The following is an 18,704-nucleotide window of genomic DNA, read 5'->3' on the forward strand; positions in this document are numbered from 1 at the left end:
GCTAGAATGCCAGGAGGTGAATGGGGTCAAGGGAGTGGGGTTAATGAGAATGGGGTCAAGGAAACAGGAGGTGGGTTTCATGGACAAGATGAGCTTGAGAGGGCATAAAGGGAAGTCAAAGCTAAATGAGAGAAAATCATAAGTTCAATGCTTAGACTTGAGGAAGATTTAGCTTGTTTGGAAAGGAGGGACAAATGTAACATAGGAAGCTAAATAGTATCAATCTTGGTGACAAACAAATTCATGCTCTTATCGCACTTGTTCAAATCAAGGTTTGACTGAGCAGGGGAAGGGAGTTTAACGAAAAGGCTAATAATGTAAAAAAAAAAAAAATAGGGCTCATCTATACTTTCCAAGACGATCCTGGGATAGGAAGCAGTTTTGGCAGAGGATAGAATTGTCTCACCAATTTAAATTATATGGTCCAACAAGATCTCGGCATGAAAAAAAAACAATTGTGAGGTGCATAATGCTTATTGCCCTTGGACTTGAGATAGAGAAATTGCAGGGACATTTTGAGAAAGAATAGGCATTTTAATAGGGATAACAGCATCAAAATAGAGGGGAGGGAGTACTTGAGCAGATCAGGGAGAGGGGAATAGGGATACAAGGAAATTGTCAGGGATGGCCCTGTCGGTGACCAAGGCCATAGGTGTACAGAGGCTAAGTCAGATGGAAAGGCTATGTGGGTGAAGCTGAATGTGGTCAGAAAAGTTTAAATGGATGCTGACATTAAGGCAGAACCATAGGCCAGTGAAATAAGAGAGGGAAAGATGAGCTGTGATGAAGACTGAAATCACCAAGGGTGAAGAGTCAGTGTGGAGGCTGAGGAAGGAAGAAAGGTTGACATCCCATGAGAAACTCACGGTGGGTCGTGGAGGAAATAGGAAAAAAAGTATTTTAAAGGGGAGATGTTCAGAACAAGCTGAGATGCTTGAGTGATGGACCAATAGATGGGAGCATAGACCCAATCACACGATCCACTATGTCCAAGTAACTTTGAATAAGATAGTCCAACCTCTCAAACTCATCCATTGTAATAGGACTCAACCAAGTTGTTTAATTCCAGATAAATAAGAGATAGTACATTTTGGTAGGGTGATTAAGGAGATCACTTATTACTTGCAAGGTGCAAGCCTATGTGGAGGAACAAAGGGGTCTGTGTACAAATACGTCAATCATTAGAAAGTGTGTCACCGTTTAGCAAACCAAGCACTAGGTTTAATTTCTAGATTAAATTGAGAAACATTAAAATGATGCTAAGCCTGTATCAAACCTTGATTAAGCCACACATAAGAAAGCACTGCGTGCAGTTCTGGTCACCAGGTTATCGAAAGGATACAGAGGCATTGGTGAGGGTGCAGAGAAGATTTATAAGAATGATACCAGAAACGTGTGAGCATATATATCAGGAAAGGATTGACAGGCTGGGCCTTTTCCCTCAGGAGTAAAGGCAGCTGAAGGGTGACCTAATAGAGACATTTAAAATTATGGAAGGCAGATAGAGCGGGTAGAGGGAGAATGTTTTCTCTTGTGGGAAAGAGCATAGCTCGATGCTATTTAAGATAGTCACCAAGAAATCCAATAGCCGATTCAGAAGAAATGTCTTTACCCAAGTGGAGAGTATGAGAAACTCACTACCGCAGGAGGTGGGTGAAACAAATAGTACAGGTACATTTAAGGGGAAACATGACAAGCATTTGCGGTGGAAGGGAATAAAGGGTTACGATGGTAGATTTAGATGAGAAAAGACTCAAGTGAAGCATAAACACCAGCATGGGCTGGATGGGCCGAATGGCCTATTTGTGTGCCGAATACCCTACATAATTTCCTATATAGCGATTTTAAATGAATCAAGCGTTTGACAATATGCAGTACAATTCCCAGATTTATTAACCATTTGTCTCTCTTTCTGCGGTTGTTACTTATCTGTGTGGAAGGGTGCGTGAGGAATGGCCCAAACCAACAGACATATTGAACAGCAGGCCCAAATGATAATACAGAGCATGGCTTGGCACAAAACGTTTGCCATGTCGCAAATTCTTTTCTGCAACTGAAATGATTTATCTGGACTTCACTGAAGGGGCGAAAGATTTATACGATCTGAAGAGAAACCAGAGTACACTGACTTCACTAAAAAACACACAGATGAAAGCAAGACAGGAAACAGGATAAATGCAGTCAAAACCAGTCAGTCAAGTCGGCATTCCCTCACCTCATAGCCCTTTTGCAACAGGAATTCTGCCAAGTACGAGCCATCCTGAAGAGACAAAAAAAATGAACACAAGGTTAGAAAGTCGTATTGCTGTTCAAAATTATAGATTAATTAAAATACTTAAAATTTAAGATCACACTTTTATTGTCAAAAAAGACAAATTAAATCAAGCTGGTATGTACCCTTCAGCCTGCCTTACCGTTGGGACCAAGAGGGAGGCTGCCTGTCATTGGAATCTTTCCCACCATTGTAGTTCCAAATTACCCTACCAGTCAAAGACCTCATAGTTTGCAAGCAGCAGGAATATTGCCAGTTAACTGCTGGTAGGCTGTATACTTTAATTTGCTTCATCTTCAGTCATACTCCTGCGTCACTAGGCACAAATTGACAAAATACACCTATATTCTTTGCCCTTAGCTAATTGAGGTTTGTCCCTACAGGGAGAATATGTTCATTCCAAAGCAGGCAAACAATAACTCCCTCGCCTTGACTTTAGCCCCATACCTGATGGACAGGAATGAATCAAGCGTGGGATTAAAATGGCAGAAATACTGATCCTACCTTCGACCCATTGCGATACTCAGCATGGTATCAGAGATCACAGGTCTCCCACTGTGGAGAGGCAGAAGGCACCTGAATGTTTGTAAACTGCAGTCCTATGGCCAAATTAGGACTTTATTATTTTAACTGATGTAAAACAGGAAATATGGAGCTCGGGAAATTGCCTGAGAATCCTGATGGGTTTGGATTGGCACCATTTAGTGTGCTGCATATAAAGAGTCACAATGTCAATACAACTGAGCATTGTGGGGTGTGATTTTGTAATTAATGTTGTGCTTTTTGGGATTTAAAAAAAAAAAAAGTTTTTATTGAAATATTTCTAAAATTTTATAACAAAAGAGAAAAAGAACAATAGGCGTTAAACATGAAATAGGCGTTAAACATGAACATAGTGCAAAAATAGATGTTTCCCCGAACGGCTCTGTCTTCACAGATCACCGAAAATAACAAAAAAAACAAACACAACACATATCCCCCCCGCCCCCCGGAAAGCTGCTACTGCTGACATTTTAAATTAAGTTTCCCCAAGAAAGTCGACAAACGACTGCCACCTGCGGGAGAACCCTAACACTGATCCTCTGAAGGCAAACTTTATTTTCTCAAGGCTGAGAAACCCAGCCATGTCACTAACACAGGTCTCTACACTCGGGGGCTTCGAGTCCCTCCACAATAACAGGATCCGTCTCCGGGCTACCAGGGAGGCAAAGGCCAGGGCGTCGGCCTCTTTCACTCCCTGAACACCCGGGTCTTCTGACACTCCAAAGATTGCCACCTCTGGACTCGGCACCACCCGTGTTCGTAGCACCTTGGACATTGCCCTGGCAAACCCCTGCCAGAGTCCTCCAAGCTTCGGGCAAGCCCAAAATATATGGACATGGTTTGCTGGGCTCCCCACAGACCTCGCACATCTGTCTTCTACCCCGGAAAACGTGCTCATCCTCGCCGCCGTCATGTGTGCCCAGTGAACCACTTTAAACTGTATTAGACTGAGCCTGGCATATGATGAGGAGGAATTGACCCTACTTAGGGCTTCTGCCCATAGTCCCGGCTCTAACTCCCCTCCTAACACCTCCTCCCACTTGCCTTTAAGCTCCTCCACCGGGGTTTCCTCCGCCTCCAACAGCTCCTGGTAGATATCCGACACCTTCCACTCCCCCACCCAGGTACCGGACACTACTCTATCTTGTATCCCCCGTGGCGGCGGCAGCGGGAAGGCCACCACCTGCTTCCTCAGGAAGGTTCGCACTTGTAAATACCTAAAGCTGTTCCCTGGCGGCAATTTACACTTGTCCTCCAGCGCCTGCAGGCTGGGAAAGCTCCCATCTGCTTTTTTTGGATTTTGGCAATTTCTTCCTAAAAAAGATGGAAGAAGTCAATGGACCCACCACAGTCCCAGAGGACCATAGGCTGCTCTCCCTTTGAGAACTGACTGATTGTGATTTACCCTGAGGGTCACCGCACCTCGGGCAAGGGGCAAGGTTGAAAAGACGGGTCTTAGGGAATAACCTCAGCCGGTACGGGAATTGAACCTGCACGGTTGGCATCGCTCCGCATCATGAACCAACCGTCCAGCCAACCTAGCTTCCACCAATTATATGAGGAAGCTGAACCCCAAAACAATATGCCCAATGTCCTGGCTCCTGCGCAGGGTGAATTGCTGGACCAGATGGGAAGATCACTGCCCGAATGAATGCATCCAATTCAGATGAGCAGTTCCGTCTCTGCCAATGCTGATGTGCTTGACCAGCCATGTTCACCAGAGGGAGAATGGCACCAACATGACATTTGCAATGAAGATCTTGAACTAGACTTTACAGGGCATTGTGGTCCTCACCCCCTAGCCAAAAGAAAATTGAGGGGTTGTCACACATGATCCTGATAGCTGTTCTGCACAACTTAACTGGGAGCAGCGTTAATTGCTTTAAGGTGAAACTTCTACCCCTCTCTCGGTAGGTGGTCCCAACCTTAGATGACTGCCAGCCCTTCAGATAGCTGGTAGCTCTGTAATTCCAGAAACATCACTGGGAGCACTGGCCACTATTGGGAATACAGGCAGTCTCACCAAGCCGAGGAGCCATGGTACATTCAAGATCAAGGGTTTTGCTGGAGCCCCAGTGTAGGGCTGAATGGGATGGTGGTGGCTGGGCTCTTGGGGTGGGGGAATGAAAGAATGAAAATGATCTTTTGGAGGAAGGGCCTCCGATGGGACCTGCTCGAAAAGGAGGTCCCCCCTATCCCTAACAAGGAGAGGTTAAGAGGTGACTTAATTGAGGCATACAAGATGATCAGAGGATTGGATAGGGTGGACAGTGAGAGCCTTTTTCCTCGGATGGTGATGTCTAGCACGAGGGGACATAGCTTTAAATTGAGGGGAGATAGATATAAGACAGATGTCAGAGGTAGGTTCTTTACTCAGACAGTAGTAAGGGCATGGAATGCCCTGCCTGCAACAGTAGTGGACTCGCCAACACTAAGGGCATTCAAATGGTCATTGGATAGACATATGGACGATAAGGGAATAGTGTAGATGGGCTTTAGAGTGGTTTCACAGGTTGGCGCAACATCGAGGGCCAAAGGGCCTGTACTGCGCTGTAATGTTCTATGTTCTAACACCAGCCATGCAGCTAAAGCCGCCTGGCTTTCTACATAATGTGGGCCTGCCCGCACCGTGGGTAAAATACCAACAGAAGCAGGATGAGACCCTGAAGTAGCAATTCATTAGAAACTGTGCTTTAGACTTGTGCTCCAAAATTAGCCCCACACCTAGCCATGCTGATTTGGTACAATTATAACACCGTTATCTACCCAACAACGCAGAAAATTGTCCAGCTATGGACTGTCCACAAAAAGCAGGACAAATCCAATCAGGCCAAATACCACCTCATCAGCCTCCTGCCGATCACCAGCAAAGTGATGGAACATTCATTGGTAGTACTATCAAGAGACAGTAATGCCCTGCACATTTTGGGTTCCACCAAGGCCACTCTGCTTCTGACCTGATTATAGTCTTGGTCCAAACATGGAAAAAAGAACTAAACTTAGCGAGTGACTGGTTTTGGCATCAAGGCAGCATTTGACCAATTTTGGCATCAAGAAGCCCTAGCAAAACTGGAGTCAATGGAAATCAGGGGAAAACTCTCCACTGGTTAGAGTCACACGGAAGATGGTTGTGGTTGTCAGAGGTCAGTCATCTCTGCTCCAGGATACCACGGCAGGAGGTCACCAGGGTAGTGTCCTAGGCCCAACCATCTTCAGCTGCTTCATCAATGACCTTCCTTCCATTTTAAGGTCAGAGTGGTGATTTTGTTGATGATTGCACAATGTCCAATACCATTTTTGTGTAAATAAACATTGTGCAATTGACAGACGTAATTAGCGAGCCGGAGCTGTCAATCGGGCAATATTTTTCCTGCAGCTCAGGTGTTTTAATACTCTTATAAATGTCTGGACTCTCAGCCAAGAATGCATAGTGAGGCGGCATGAATACACTTTTAATTTGTTGTTAATTCACAGAGCAAAAATATTAAATTATCAGGCATGGGTTGATATGAAAAACAATTAATATCTAAGAGAATGGAATGAAAATCCTCACACAATGAAAAGTTTGGAAAGTTTCCAAAATAACAGCTGTGAATTACCCTTAGTCACTTCAGTTAGCTGAGAATAGACAAAAGTCACTTAATTAAAGCAAGTAAATTATATTGAAATTGCTGGAGGCCATTCAACTGCCGAAGTCACTGTAACAAAGCCTGCTTTCATTTTCATTATGCAAGTACAGGTCTCAAAACTGAACGGTACATTACATAGTTCAATTTCCAAACCTTCCCCATTGGAAGTTTTTCCACCTACACTCTCACTTATGAAAATGGCATGCTAACGGTGCACATACGGTTCAACCGATTTTAGTGTGTGCTGGCTCTTAGATGTTAGTGACACAACCACTTATTACAACTTAATGTGCAACCAAAGTTCTATGCGTCACTGTGGGTATGTTGTGAAGTGAAAATATTCACTGTACTACCAATTTCACTTGTATGCGAATGAGTTAATATAGAGTGCAGAGCATTATGCATTTTGCTTTGCTCAAATTTAAAGTTTAGAAATCTCAAGGCGCCAATTTTAAACAAACAATATGCGCTATTAATGCTGTGAAAGGGCATATTAAAAATTGCCAAGTTTCCACAAAAACAGAAATAAGGAGTGTACAGATTAAGAACCAACCTTAATAGCAAAAATAAAGCGGAAAACCTATTATATTTTAAATTAGCAAACACTATATGTGTGTTGTATCAACAATTGACAATACCGAAGAGGCTTAGAGATTCACGTTACTCCATTTTAAGTTAAAAGAAAAACAGTGCTTTTTGCTGGTGTAAGAGAGATCAAATACGAAGCCAGTCAATCTCCCTCCTGCAACCTTGGCTCAGACTGTTTCTCAAAGTTTCCACTTACACTGGAACATGGGAGCACAGTGCTGGCATCAACTTTTTGTTTCATTTCCTCGTCTATGACAGGAGCACTGCTTTGCAGAAAGCGGGAAAGAGCAGTGGAGAACAAAAAGCTCTTCCAAACTACACAAGCAGAACATACAAATTCATGCGCTGGAGCTGAACCGTTAATCAATAACAGCACATTATGCAAACTGCAATTGCTCATAAAAATGCTTGCTTCTTCGAAGAAAACAACAATCCGTTCCAGCATTTTGTCTCTTCGCACATGTAGAACATAAGCTAAATTGTGCAGTTTAATTTTTCTTCTGAAACTCATAACATCAATGGGACAGCATTATGTCCAATATAGGGTGGAACAGTTACTGCATTGGGCACAATTTGTAAAATAGGCACAAAGTGTACTTCTTCTTCATGATAACACTCAGAGATGTTTGCATAGAGAGAGCAAAATCGGGCACGATCTATCGCTGTCAGGCAATATTTTAAAAGGAATTAGTAAGTTTATGTAATTCAGTTGAAAATGGCTTTAACACAAAATGTACTTTAATCACATGTTCAGACTCCCACCGTTGTAATTTATATGGGAGAACAGTAATCAGATACTGAGTAGATTAAAAACATATGCACATATTCAAAAAGAGACATGCTGTCAAAACTTCTTGTCTTACACTCATCAGGACAGAAGCAATAACAACAATCTTTTGAAGGTAACAATTTACACTATATGAGAAAAGTAGGTAGGCTTAAATTGGTCAAGAAATTGTGCTGGAGCATGTACCAGGGAACTGTTGTCCCCCATGTTTTAGTTTAATGCAAAAAAGGTGAAATGCCTGGACAAGCACCTTTTGCCTGCAGAGGACAGGTCACATTCAATTTGGCTCATTTACGATTACAAGAGGTCACACATATTCATACCCATGGGACCTGTCCTCTGCAGGCAAAAGCAATATACCATTTTGAACAAAAACATGAGACAACAGTTCCCTGGTGCATTCTGCAAGGCAATGCCTTGGCCAGAATAAACTTGCCAATCAATCAGCACCATTTTCTCATGCAGTACAAATTATTGCTCCCGTTGAAATTTTTACGGCTTACATTCTTACATCTGTCCAGAGGAGTGGAAGATGAAAAACGTCAACAGCATGTCTCTTTTTCAGAAATACTCAGGTTCTGCACTTTCACATGTGAGAGGACCAAGACATCACCCTGCATTTTTTTTACAAAATCGATATTGATATCCTCAAGGCTATTTAAAAAACTTTAAACTGGACGAAGACCTTTTAAAATGGCTGAATCTATGTCCATCTTTGACCCAGAACAAAAGGAGCTCCCTGAAAGTTTCAAAGAAACGTATACCTCATTAACTCTGAAGAGACATGAACAATCCATGAGGGCTGCAGAGACCAAATTCAAAGAGAACTATACAAATGCCATCTGCATTTCATAAGCCAGCAGGCTGGTCAACTGGCCAGGCAAGCCTATTTATCTGCTAGGACAAAGGGCCCCACAACCTTCTTAGTGGCTGAAACATGAAACCATCTCAGCACCCACACAGGGATACACAAAGACATTGTGAAGAGGTGGGAGTCATGTGACGTGAACCTCCAGCTGGTGGAACCAGATATATTGCCATGGTGCACTACAAACTTAGTCTGCCATTTTACCATCCACAAGGAGCCTCACAGAAAAGGTTTTCTGCCCAGAGTGAATACCTGCCCCGTCTACACAGTTTTTACTAGAACTTCTGTATCATCACCTGCAAGACTGATTCATCTCTGCCTACCTATCTCATTGTGTATAGCCAAGGATGCTTAAACCCATAGCCCTCAAATGTGAGTGCAAAGGTAGAGCAACAGAGTGAAGGAGTCTGAGAGGAGCCTTCAAAAACAGATGCAAATGACCTGTTTGGCAGACCAAAAAAGGCAGCAATTTTGAGTCAGGTAAAGGGTCTGTGGTGCAGTTGCAAGTTATAGGGATGCTGGTACAATCAAAAAAGATATGTTTTTTCCCGGGTTGGAAGGAGTCTGCACCAGCTCTTGGAAAGAGCATCCTACACCCAAGGTCAACACTCCACCCTATCCCCATAACCCAGTAACCCAACCCAACACTAAGGGCAATTTTGGACACTAAGGGCAATTTATCATGGAGGAAACCGGAGCACCCGGAGGAAACCCACGCACACACGGGGAGGATGTGCAGACTCCGCACAGACAGTGACCCAAGCTGGAATCGAACCTGGGACCATGGAGCTGTGAAGCAATTATGCTATCCACAATGCTATTGTGCTGCCCTAATCTACTGCACCCGCCTCCCCCCCCTCCCCAAATGTTCTCCCTCGCTCTCATGATTTTGGGGCCTCCTTTGCCTCTTCGCATGTGGCCATGAGTCTACCATCAGTGGGGCCGGGTGTGGTGGGGGGGGGGGGGGTATAGTTGATTGGGGGGGGGGGGTATAGTTGATGGGAGATCGTCTCTTCCGCAATGAGTGTCGAAGGGCCATTGCTGGGGTCTCTTCCTAGATAGTGACCTCCGGCTAGGGTTCTATTGCTTCTACTTCCGTTTTGAAGCGTGGGTTCTTGTCGTCTTGCAAACTAGCTCTTGGGCCCTGCCTGTAGGCAGGTATGAAGGACTTGAGGGTGCCGTTTTGCTAGGAGTAGTTCCGTCAGTGGGGGGAGTTTCTTGTTTCTGAGGTGGTGTTTTTCTTAAGGTCTTCTCTCTGGTTTTGACTTTATATGATATGACCCCGTTTTCTCTATCATGACTCCCGAGGCCCAAGGGGAGTCGTATCCGAATGGACAGCATACTTGGTCTAAAGACCCTGTCTGGTTTCTGGCAGTCATGGTTTTTCTTCTGTGCCTCTTGCTTCGAATCTACCTTGCCGGTTAAGTTGTGAAACCTTAAGCTAAGTCTGGACCGGAGGTGCTGACCTATTAATAGTTCTGCTGCAGCAACTCCTGTTGTGGTGTGTGGCATGGTCCTATAAGTAAACCGGAAATGTGCTAGTTTTGTCTAGAGTGAACCTGTGGTTTGCTTTTGCATGCCACTCTTAAATGTTTAGACCACCCATTCAGCTCGGCTGTTTGAGGATGCGGGCTATGGTGCTGTACGGACGTGTTTCACTCCATTAGTTTTCACAAATGCCTGGAATTCTCTACTTGTCCATTATAAGGACCTCTGTTATTCCGTAGGTGCTGAATGGCTGTCAGAGTCTTTCTACAGTGGCGCTGGAAGTAGAGAAGGCCATCCGATGCACGTCCATCCATTTGGAATGGGCATAAATTAAGATTAGAAACATAGATCCCATGAACGGTTCGGCAAAATCTGCATGCACTCGTACTCGCACTCATCTCCCTGGCCATTCCCATGGGAGCAGCGAGGCCGATGGCGGGAGCTTTTGATTCTCTTGGCAGGACAGGCACTATCTCACCATATTCTTGAGTCCAGGCTAGCAGATGGAGCTCCTTGCGAGCATTTTAATTCTTGAGACTCCTGGGTGGCCGTATTGTAACTCCGGTAATATTGGGCGCTGACCTGGGCATGGTCCCCACAGGGTAATGCTGTCCTCCACACTTTGTTCCTGGCATTTTGTGAAGAAGGTTTTTAAGTCTTCTGTGGGGTGTCTTTGTAGACCGCCACAAAGGGTGACGTGGTAAAGCTTTGCCAGTGCAGGGACCTTTTGGGTCCAAGTTTGGATCTGTGTGGCGGATACCGGCAGGTTGTCCGTGAAATTTAGAGTCATAATGCCTTTGTCCATCACTAGTGGTGGTGATGGGGTGAGTGGGGGGGTAGCATGCTCATGGGCAGCGGTAGGTGACTCAGGGCATTTGCATTTGCTATTTGCATCCATGGCCGATGCTTGAAAGTGTGCTTGTGTGCCACCAATAATAGTGCCCAACGTTGGATCTAGGCCGAGGCGATGGGAGGGACTGCCTTGTCCTGAGGCCCACTGGAGATTTGTGGTCCATGATGATGGTAAAGTATCGTCGTAGGCGTATTGCTGAAACTTTGTTTTAAATTTTTCAAAGGGGCAATTTAGCATGGCCAATCTACCCACCCTCCACATCTTTGTATTGTGGGGGTGAGACCCACGCAGACACGGGGAGAATGTGCAAACTTTACACGGACAGTGACCCAGGGCCGGTATCTAACCCAGGTCCTCAACACCATGAGGCAGCAGTGCTAACCACTGTGCCACCATGCCGCCCTTGAGACTTCTTTCCCACGAATATCACAGCCAAGCCCGCTTTATCAATCTGTGCATATCTCCTCCCTGCATCTGCGAGTATCCTGGATGCATATCCGATTGGACGCTCAATGCCATCGCCCCATCGGTGAGATAGCACTGCTCCTAATTCATATAGCACATAGAACATAGAAAAATACATGAAGATGCGTCGCACGTTAATAGGTCATGAGTACTGTCTGTGGGGAAACCGGTTCTCATGTATTGGGGGTCATCCAAAGCTGAAGACGCTGTGACCCATGAAACCCTGGAGCTCCTGGGCCCTTTTTGCGGTGTTTTCGCGAGTCGGTGCCAATTCTATGGCTCTTATAAGGTCCAGGGTAGGTTCCGCCAGCAGTTTCCACTGGGTTACGACATTATCCATCGTACATACTAGTCGGTCCCAAAGCATCTCTGGGAGGGATTGCGCATACTCACAGAGTTCCGCCAGTTTCCGAAGTCTTGTCAGGAATTCTGTTACGGATTCTCCAGGGATTCCTCCGACTATGTTGAATCTATAACGTTGCAATATCACAGATGACTTAAGAGTCATAGTGGTTTGCCACTAGGTCTATTGGTTCATTGAAGGACTTTCCAGAGTCTGATGCTGCCGTGTAGGTCAGGCTTTTAATGATGCCGACCGTTGGGGCTCCGCAGGTGGTCAGGAAAATCACCGTCTGTCAGTCTTCGCCTGCTGTGCCATTTGCTTGAAAGAAGTATTGCATTATTTTGACATCCTGGGGCCAATCTTCCACGCCTGCATCATATGGCTCTATTTTGGCCAAAGATTCTCTTTGTCTTTTTCTTACCAAAATTATTTGACTATCGAAAGATGTCCAGAATCTTTCTCTTACTCCTCATCGCCAGTGTGCTAATCCAGGAGACACGCTCACGTAGTTTATTTGTAACTCAAAATTTAAGCTGCTGCCGCAGTGTACAGCAGTAGATCCCGACTTGGGACTACCAGTACTCTTGGTCCCGGTGAGCGCCGGCATTTAAAGGCCGCACTTAACGAGTCCCAGCTGGGAGGGCCTCTGTCTGCAACCAAGGAAACTCGGACTTTACAAGCTCCACGGGGAGATCTGTTATTGATCCCCGGTGGGAGTCATCATGTGGGTCATTTACCTTCTTAAAAATATTATTTAACTCAATTAAAATTAACTTACATGGACAATTCGGCAAGGTGCTGCATGGTGCCAGACTTTCTATCTGTTTTGCTGCATGCATGCCAGTCTATTCCCAAACTCCAAGCAACCCTTGACCCCACCCAACATGAACTGGCCTCAACTGTCCTAAGTGCCCAACCCGAAATCTGGCAAAAATCCAAAAATCGGTATGGTGTCGGTCCTGAGTCTGCCAGTTTTGAGCGTGTACCTGAGTATTACTATTCTTGGCCCCATTTGAAAACACTATGAATATGGAGCACAACCTATATGTCAAAGATAGAACAATGCAGATGAAAGGCAGTGAAGGCGGGTGGTAGAGATTCAAGACCTCAGAAGTACATGCTATTAAGCAAATGGGTACTATTAATTTCCATTTCACAAGCAAATTACTGGAAGATGTCATTTTAGAAGCATTTTGAAGGTGTAACCAGATCTTAAATACAAGCTAAAAGGTTACTGAAATGGTTTGCATGTGGAGATGGATGACAGTGTGCCACAAGATTATATAATCATACACGTTTGGACAGGTTCAGCTACCATCCAACTCCCATGCTCAAACACTGTTTCGCTGGCATCTCTCCAGCAGCCTATGGACATATCGGATACCAGATTTGCACATTATACCATTCGCCAGAAAAAACTATTTTACATTTTAAAACGCTATATTAAATTACCTAGACACAAAATTCTAAAAATATTAAAATGAATCAGGTATGTTTATAGCTAGACATTAAAAAGCATATACACCACTTCACTTAGTCACAAGACACATGTTACCCTGATATTGCCTGTGTCTATGTATCTACATTGTGTATTTGATGTTTGCCCTATGTATTTTCCTTTCATGTATAGAATGATCTGTCTGAACAGTACGCAGAACAATGTTTTTCACTGTACTCGGTACACACGACAATAAACAAATCCAATCATTTATTTTAATCAAAGACTGAAAATTCATGACAAGTGTACTCAAAACAATTTATAAACAACTGCTGCTTTTTAGGTCTCTAAACAGATTTTTAAAAAATGTTATAATTTTTTTTTTATAAATGGTACAGCATTTTTTTGAATTTGATTTCTCTCTATGTTACCCCTTTAAAAAGGTTTGCCCAGTAAGATGTGCCAATATCTGGTACAAGGATGACCAAGATAACTTGCTCCAAGATTTACACAATGTGCTCTCCAATTAGCCCTTGTGGTGAGGGAAATTAAAGGTAAGGGATGAAGGTTTCTCAGCTCAAGTTTTCATTGGCCGGGTTCATCGATGGGAGCAGAAAATCTCATAAAATGCCCAAATTGCGCTTCACGCTAGCGTAAAAGCATGACGCAATTGTCCCTCCTCCCCCCCACCATGTCATGAAATTTTTCCCATTGTTTAACATCGGGGGCACCATTTCCATACATTGACAGATCATTATCAGGTGTCTACGTCTGAATCATCCCTCCCACTGTTAGTAAGTCCATTCACGTCGGCGTGAGTGTGGAGAACCACATATTGCTACTATATATATATATATATATTTACCGTTATTCGTCCTACTGTTATCCACCACTGTATATATGTTCACTGTTGTTCTTATTCACTGTTACTTACTGTTGTTGTGTTGATGCTGCTGTTGGCTCCGCCTGTGGCTCCGCCCCTCAGGGGAGGTATCATATTGGCAGACCTGTGGCCAGCTCTCAGTGTGGGAGCAGCAGCAGGCTGGCATACTTCTTAGCTTATTAAAACCACTGTTCTCTTCTACAACTCAACTCGTGTGAATTGATGGTCCAACAATTTAATAAGCTAAGATATCACAATGGACGTCGCTCTTAAGCCTGATCGACTTGAACTCGACCTGCAGGCAGCTGAAGCCACTGCAATCTTTGAGCAATAGCTAAGTTGTTCCGAGGACTACCTCGACTCCTCGACCGACGACGTCAATAACAAGCTGCGTCTCCTCAACGCTCGGGTGAGCCACATGATTTTCCTATTAACCAGAGATGCGGCCTCGTACGAAGAGGCGGTTGCACTGTTGAAAGGACAGTTCGTGAGGCCGGTGAATGAGGTGTTTGCTCGACATCTTCTTACCATGCGGCGCCAGCGCCCTGGTGAATCGCTGGCAGAATTCCTGCGTGACCCAGGGTATTCGCCAGGAATTGTAACTGCCAGGCAGTTACGGCAATGCAACACACGGAACTCATGATCCGGGACACCTATGTGGCCGGAGTCCGGCAACGACCGCTCGAAAGGGGTGGCCTCGACCTCAAGGACACGGTACAGCTATCTACCTCGTTAGAGGTAGCATTCCAGAGTTTGGATGCCTTCACGCCTAACCACGCGGCATCCTCTTGGACGTCAGAGGCGCGGCCATCACCCGACCCGGGTGTGTCCCATGTCTGTGCCGCGCGGCTGCCCGCCAACCCCGGGGGGCAGTTCTGCAACTTCTGCGGCCAGGGCCAGCACCCCAGGCAGCGTTGTCCAGCTCGGAACACGACCTGCAACGAGTGCGGTAAGAAGGGGCATTTTGCCAAAGTCTGCCGGCCCGAACTAAAGTTCCCAAATCGAAAGCCTGCCAGGCCCGACCTGAAGCTCACAGATCACGCAGTGTGGCATCGTGCCTACCGGTACCGCCCCCTTCTGACGCGTCACCCACCTCGTGCAGTCCATGGGGGCCGCCATTTTGTCCGCCATCTATAACGCCGCCCGCCACGTGCGACCCGTGGGGTCGCCATCTTGGCTGCCATCTTCAACGCCGCCCGTCACGTGCGACTCATGGAGGTCGCCATTTTGGGACCACCCCGCTACCGCCGACCGGACCAGTCAACCGCAGCTCGGCTCTGTTACACTCGACCAGTCCCGGCCCCATCACCACAAGAACTCTATGATGGCCGTCCGGGTCAATGGGCATGAGACGTCCTGCCTCTTCGACTCCGGGAGCATGGATAGCTTCGTCCATCCGGATACAGTAAGGCGCTGCTCCCTCCGGATTTTCCCCGTGTCCCAAACAATCTCCCTTGCTTCCGGATCACATTCCGTGCAGATCCGGGGGTACTGTGTCGCAAGCCTTGTGATACAGGGCGTCGAGTACGGCAACTTTAAACATTACATCCTCCCCATCTCTGCGCTCCCCTCTTATTAGGACTGGGTTTCCAGTGTAACCTCCGAAGCCTGACCTTGAAGTTCGGTGGACCACTGCCCCCTCTCACCGTCGGTAGCCTCGCCACTCCCTTGCTCTTTGCGAACCTCACCCCCAACTGTAAGCCCGTCGTCATCTGGAGCAGATGATACAGTGTTCAGGACAAGGGCTTTATCAGGTCAGAGATCCAGCGACTCTAGCGGTAAGGGATCATTGAGGCCAGTAACAGCCCCTGGAGAGCCCAAGTGGTGGTCGTCAGGACCGGGGAGAAGAACCGGATGGTCGTCGACTACAGTCAGACGATCAACCGGTACACGCAACTCGATGCGTACCCTCTTCCACGCATATCTGACATGATCAACCAGATTGCGCACTACCGAGTCTTCTCCACGGCCGGAGGACCGCCATTACACTGCCTTCGAGGCAGACGGCCGCCTCTACCACTTCCTCAGGGCCCCCTCCGGCGTCACCAATAGGGTCTCGGTCTTCCAACGAACGATGGACCAAATGGCTGACCAGCACGGGGTGCGGGCCACGTTCCCGTATTTAGATAATGTCACCATCTGCGGCCATGATCAGCAGGACCACGACGTTAACCTTAAGAAATTCCTCCACACCGCCCAACTCCTTAATTTGACCAATAACAAGGAGAAATGCGTTTTCCGCACAACCCGACTAGCCATCCTTGGCTATGTCGTGGAAAACGGAGTCCTAGGGCCCAACCCCGTTCGCATGCTCCCCCTCCTGGAACTTCCCCTCCCCCTCTGCCCCAAGGCCCTGAAGAGATGCCTGGGGCTTCTTCTCTTATTATGCCCAGTGGGTCCCCAATTATGCGGACAAGGCCCGCCCACTTATCAAATCCACCATTTTTCCCCTGACGGCGGAGGCCCGCCTGGCCTTCGACCGCATCAAGACAGATATTGCCACGGCCACGATGCACGCTGTGGACGAGTCCATTCCGTTCCAGATGGAGAGTGATGAGTCAGACTTTGCCCTGGGCGCTACCCTCAACCAGGCAGGAAGGCCCGTGGCTTTCTTTTCCCGTACCCTCCATGCCTCAGAGATTCGAGAAGGAAGCTCAAGCCATTGTGGAAGCTGTGCGACATTGGAGGCATTACCTGGCCGGCAGGAGATTCACTCTCTTCATTGACCAACGGTCGGTTGCCTTCATGTTCAATAACACACAGCGGGGCAAGATCAAGAACGACAAGATCTTGAGGCTGAGGATCGAACTCTCCACCTATAACTACGATATCTTGTATCATGCTGGGAAGCTCAATGAGCCCCCAGATGCCCTGTCCCGCGGTACATGCGCCAGCGTGCAAGAAGACCGACCTGTCATCCGGGGGTCACTCGGCTTCTCCATTTCATGAAGGCCCGCAACCTTCCCTACTCCACCGAGGAGGTAAGGACCATGACCAGGTACTGCCAAGTCTGCGCTGAGTGGAAGCTACACTTCTATTGGCCAGACAGGGCTCACCTGGTGAAGGCCTCACGCCGCTTTGAACACCTCAGCGTCGATTTAAAGGGCCCCTCCCCTCCACTGACCATAATGTGTACTTCCTCAACATCGTTGACGAGTACTCCGGTTTTCCCTTTGCCATCCCATGCCCTGACATGACCTCGGCCACTGTCAGCAAGGCCCTACAAACCTTGTTCGGTTTCCCCACCTACATCCAGTGATCGGGGCTCGTCTTTTATGAGCGAAGAGCTGCGTCAGTTCCTGCTTAGTAAGGGCATCGCCTCAAGCAGGACTACCAGATACAACCGTCGGGGAAACAGGCAGGTGGGGAGGGAGAATGCGACGGTCTGGAAGACCATCCTTCTTGCCCTACGGTCAAAAGTCTCCCAGTCTCCCGCTGGCAGGAGGTCCTTCCCGATGCGCTCCACTCCATCCGGCCGCTTCTCTGCACCGCCACTAATGAGACCCCTCACAAACGTTTGTTTGTCTTCCCCAGGAAGTCCATCTCCGGGGTCTCGCTTATGTCCTGGCTGACAACACCAGGGCCTGTCCTCCTCAGGAAGCATGTGAGGAGCCAGATGTCCGATCCCCTGGTCTTGAGAGTTCAGCTCCTCCATGCAAACCCTCAGTATGCATACGTGGCACACCACGACGGACGGCAGGACACAGTCTCCCTCTGGGATTTGACACCCGCAGGTTCCCCAGCAACCATCACCAATGCGCCCACCCCCACACCGCCTATCACTATCACTCGAATGTGGCAGGACTTGACAACGGCAGCCCTCCCTGGGGCCGTTACCACCACCCCGCCCCTAAACTGTCTCTCTCTCTGTCAACACATCGCGAAGAAGCTGAAAACGACACGCTCCCGGAGTCGAAGGTCCCGACACCCGTGCCCACACCGCAGCCGGGGCTGAGGCAATCACGGCGGAAATCAAGGCTCCCCTCGGACTCAACCTGTGAGTCTACTTCACCCCCGCTGGACTTTTTTTTAAAACTGGGGGTGAATGTGGTGAACCACGTATTGCTACTATATATATGTACCGTTATTCGTCCTACTGTTATCTACCACTGTATATATGTTCACTGTTGTTCTTATTCACTGTTACTTACTGTTGTTGTGTTGATGCTTCTGTTGGCTCCGCCCCTCAGGGGAGGTATATAATTGGCAGACTTGTGGCCAGCTCTCAGTGCGGGAGCAGCAGCAGGCTGGCATACTTCTTAGCTTATTAAAACCATTGTTCTCTTCTACGACTCGACTCATGTGAATTGATGGTCCATCAGTGAGAACACACGGACTTGTCTCCCAAGACTTCCACTTGTCGAGCAGACCTCCCAGAGAAATTCAGGTAAGTGCATCACTCAGGGAGGAGAGGGTCATGCTCAGGAAGATGCTTTTGGGGCAGGGGTGTTTCTGGGGAGCTATTGTGCATGGGGACAGCCTTTAAAAACGGTGCCTCAATCTTTGAAAAACTAAGTGGCTGGTGCCAGCGTTACATGGTGGGACCC

At 47.1% G+C, this 18,704-nt stretch overlaps 1 protein-coding gene across 1 annotated transcript in view; it reads right to left on the reverse strand.

The window, feature by feature from the left end:
* gmds (GDP-mannose 4,6-dehydratase) overlaps positions 1-18,704 on the reverse strand; it is a 677,745-nt gene that overhangs the window by 571,577 nt on the left and 87,464 nt on the right. The window contains exon 2 of the mRNA XM_072509922.1: positions 2,216-2,260. Coding sequence (XP_072366023.1) covers positions 2,216-2,260 — 45 coding nt within the window. The remainder of the gene's footprint in view (positions 1-2,215; positions 2,261-18,704) is intronic.

This window comes from Scyliorhinus torazame, chromosome 6 (assembly GCF_047496885.1).
Source record: "Scyliorhinus torazame isolate Kashiwa2021f chromosome 6, sScyTor2.1, whole genome shotgun sequence".
NCBI classification, from domain to species: Eukaryota; Metazoa; Chordata; class Chondrichthyes; order Carcharhiniformes; family Scyliorhinidae; genus Scyliorhinus; species Scyliorhinus torazame.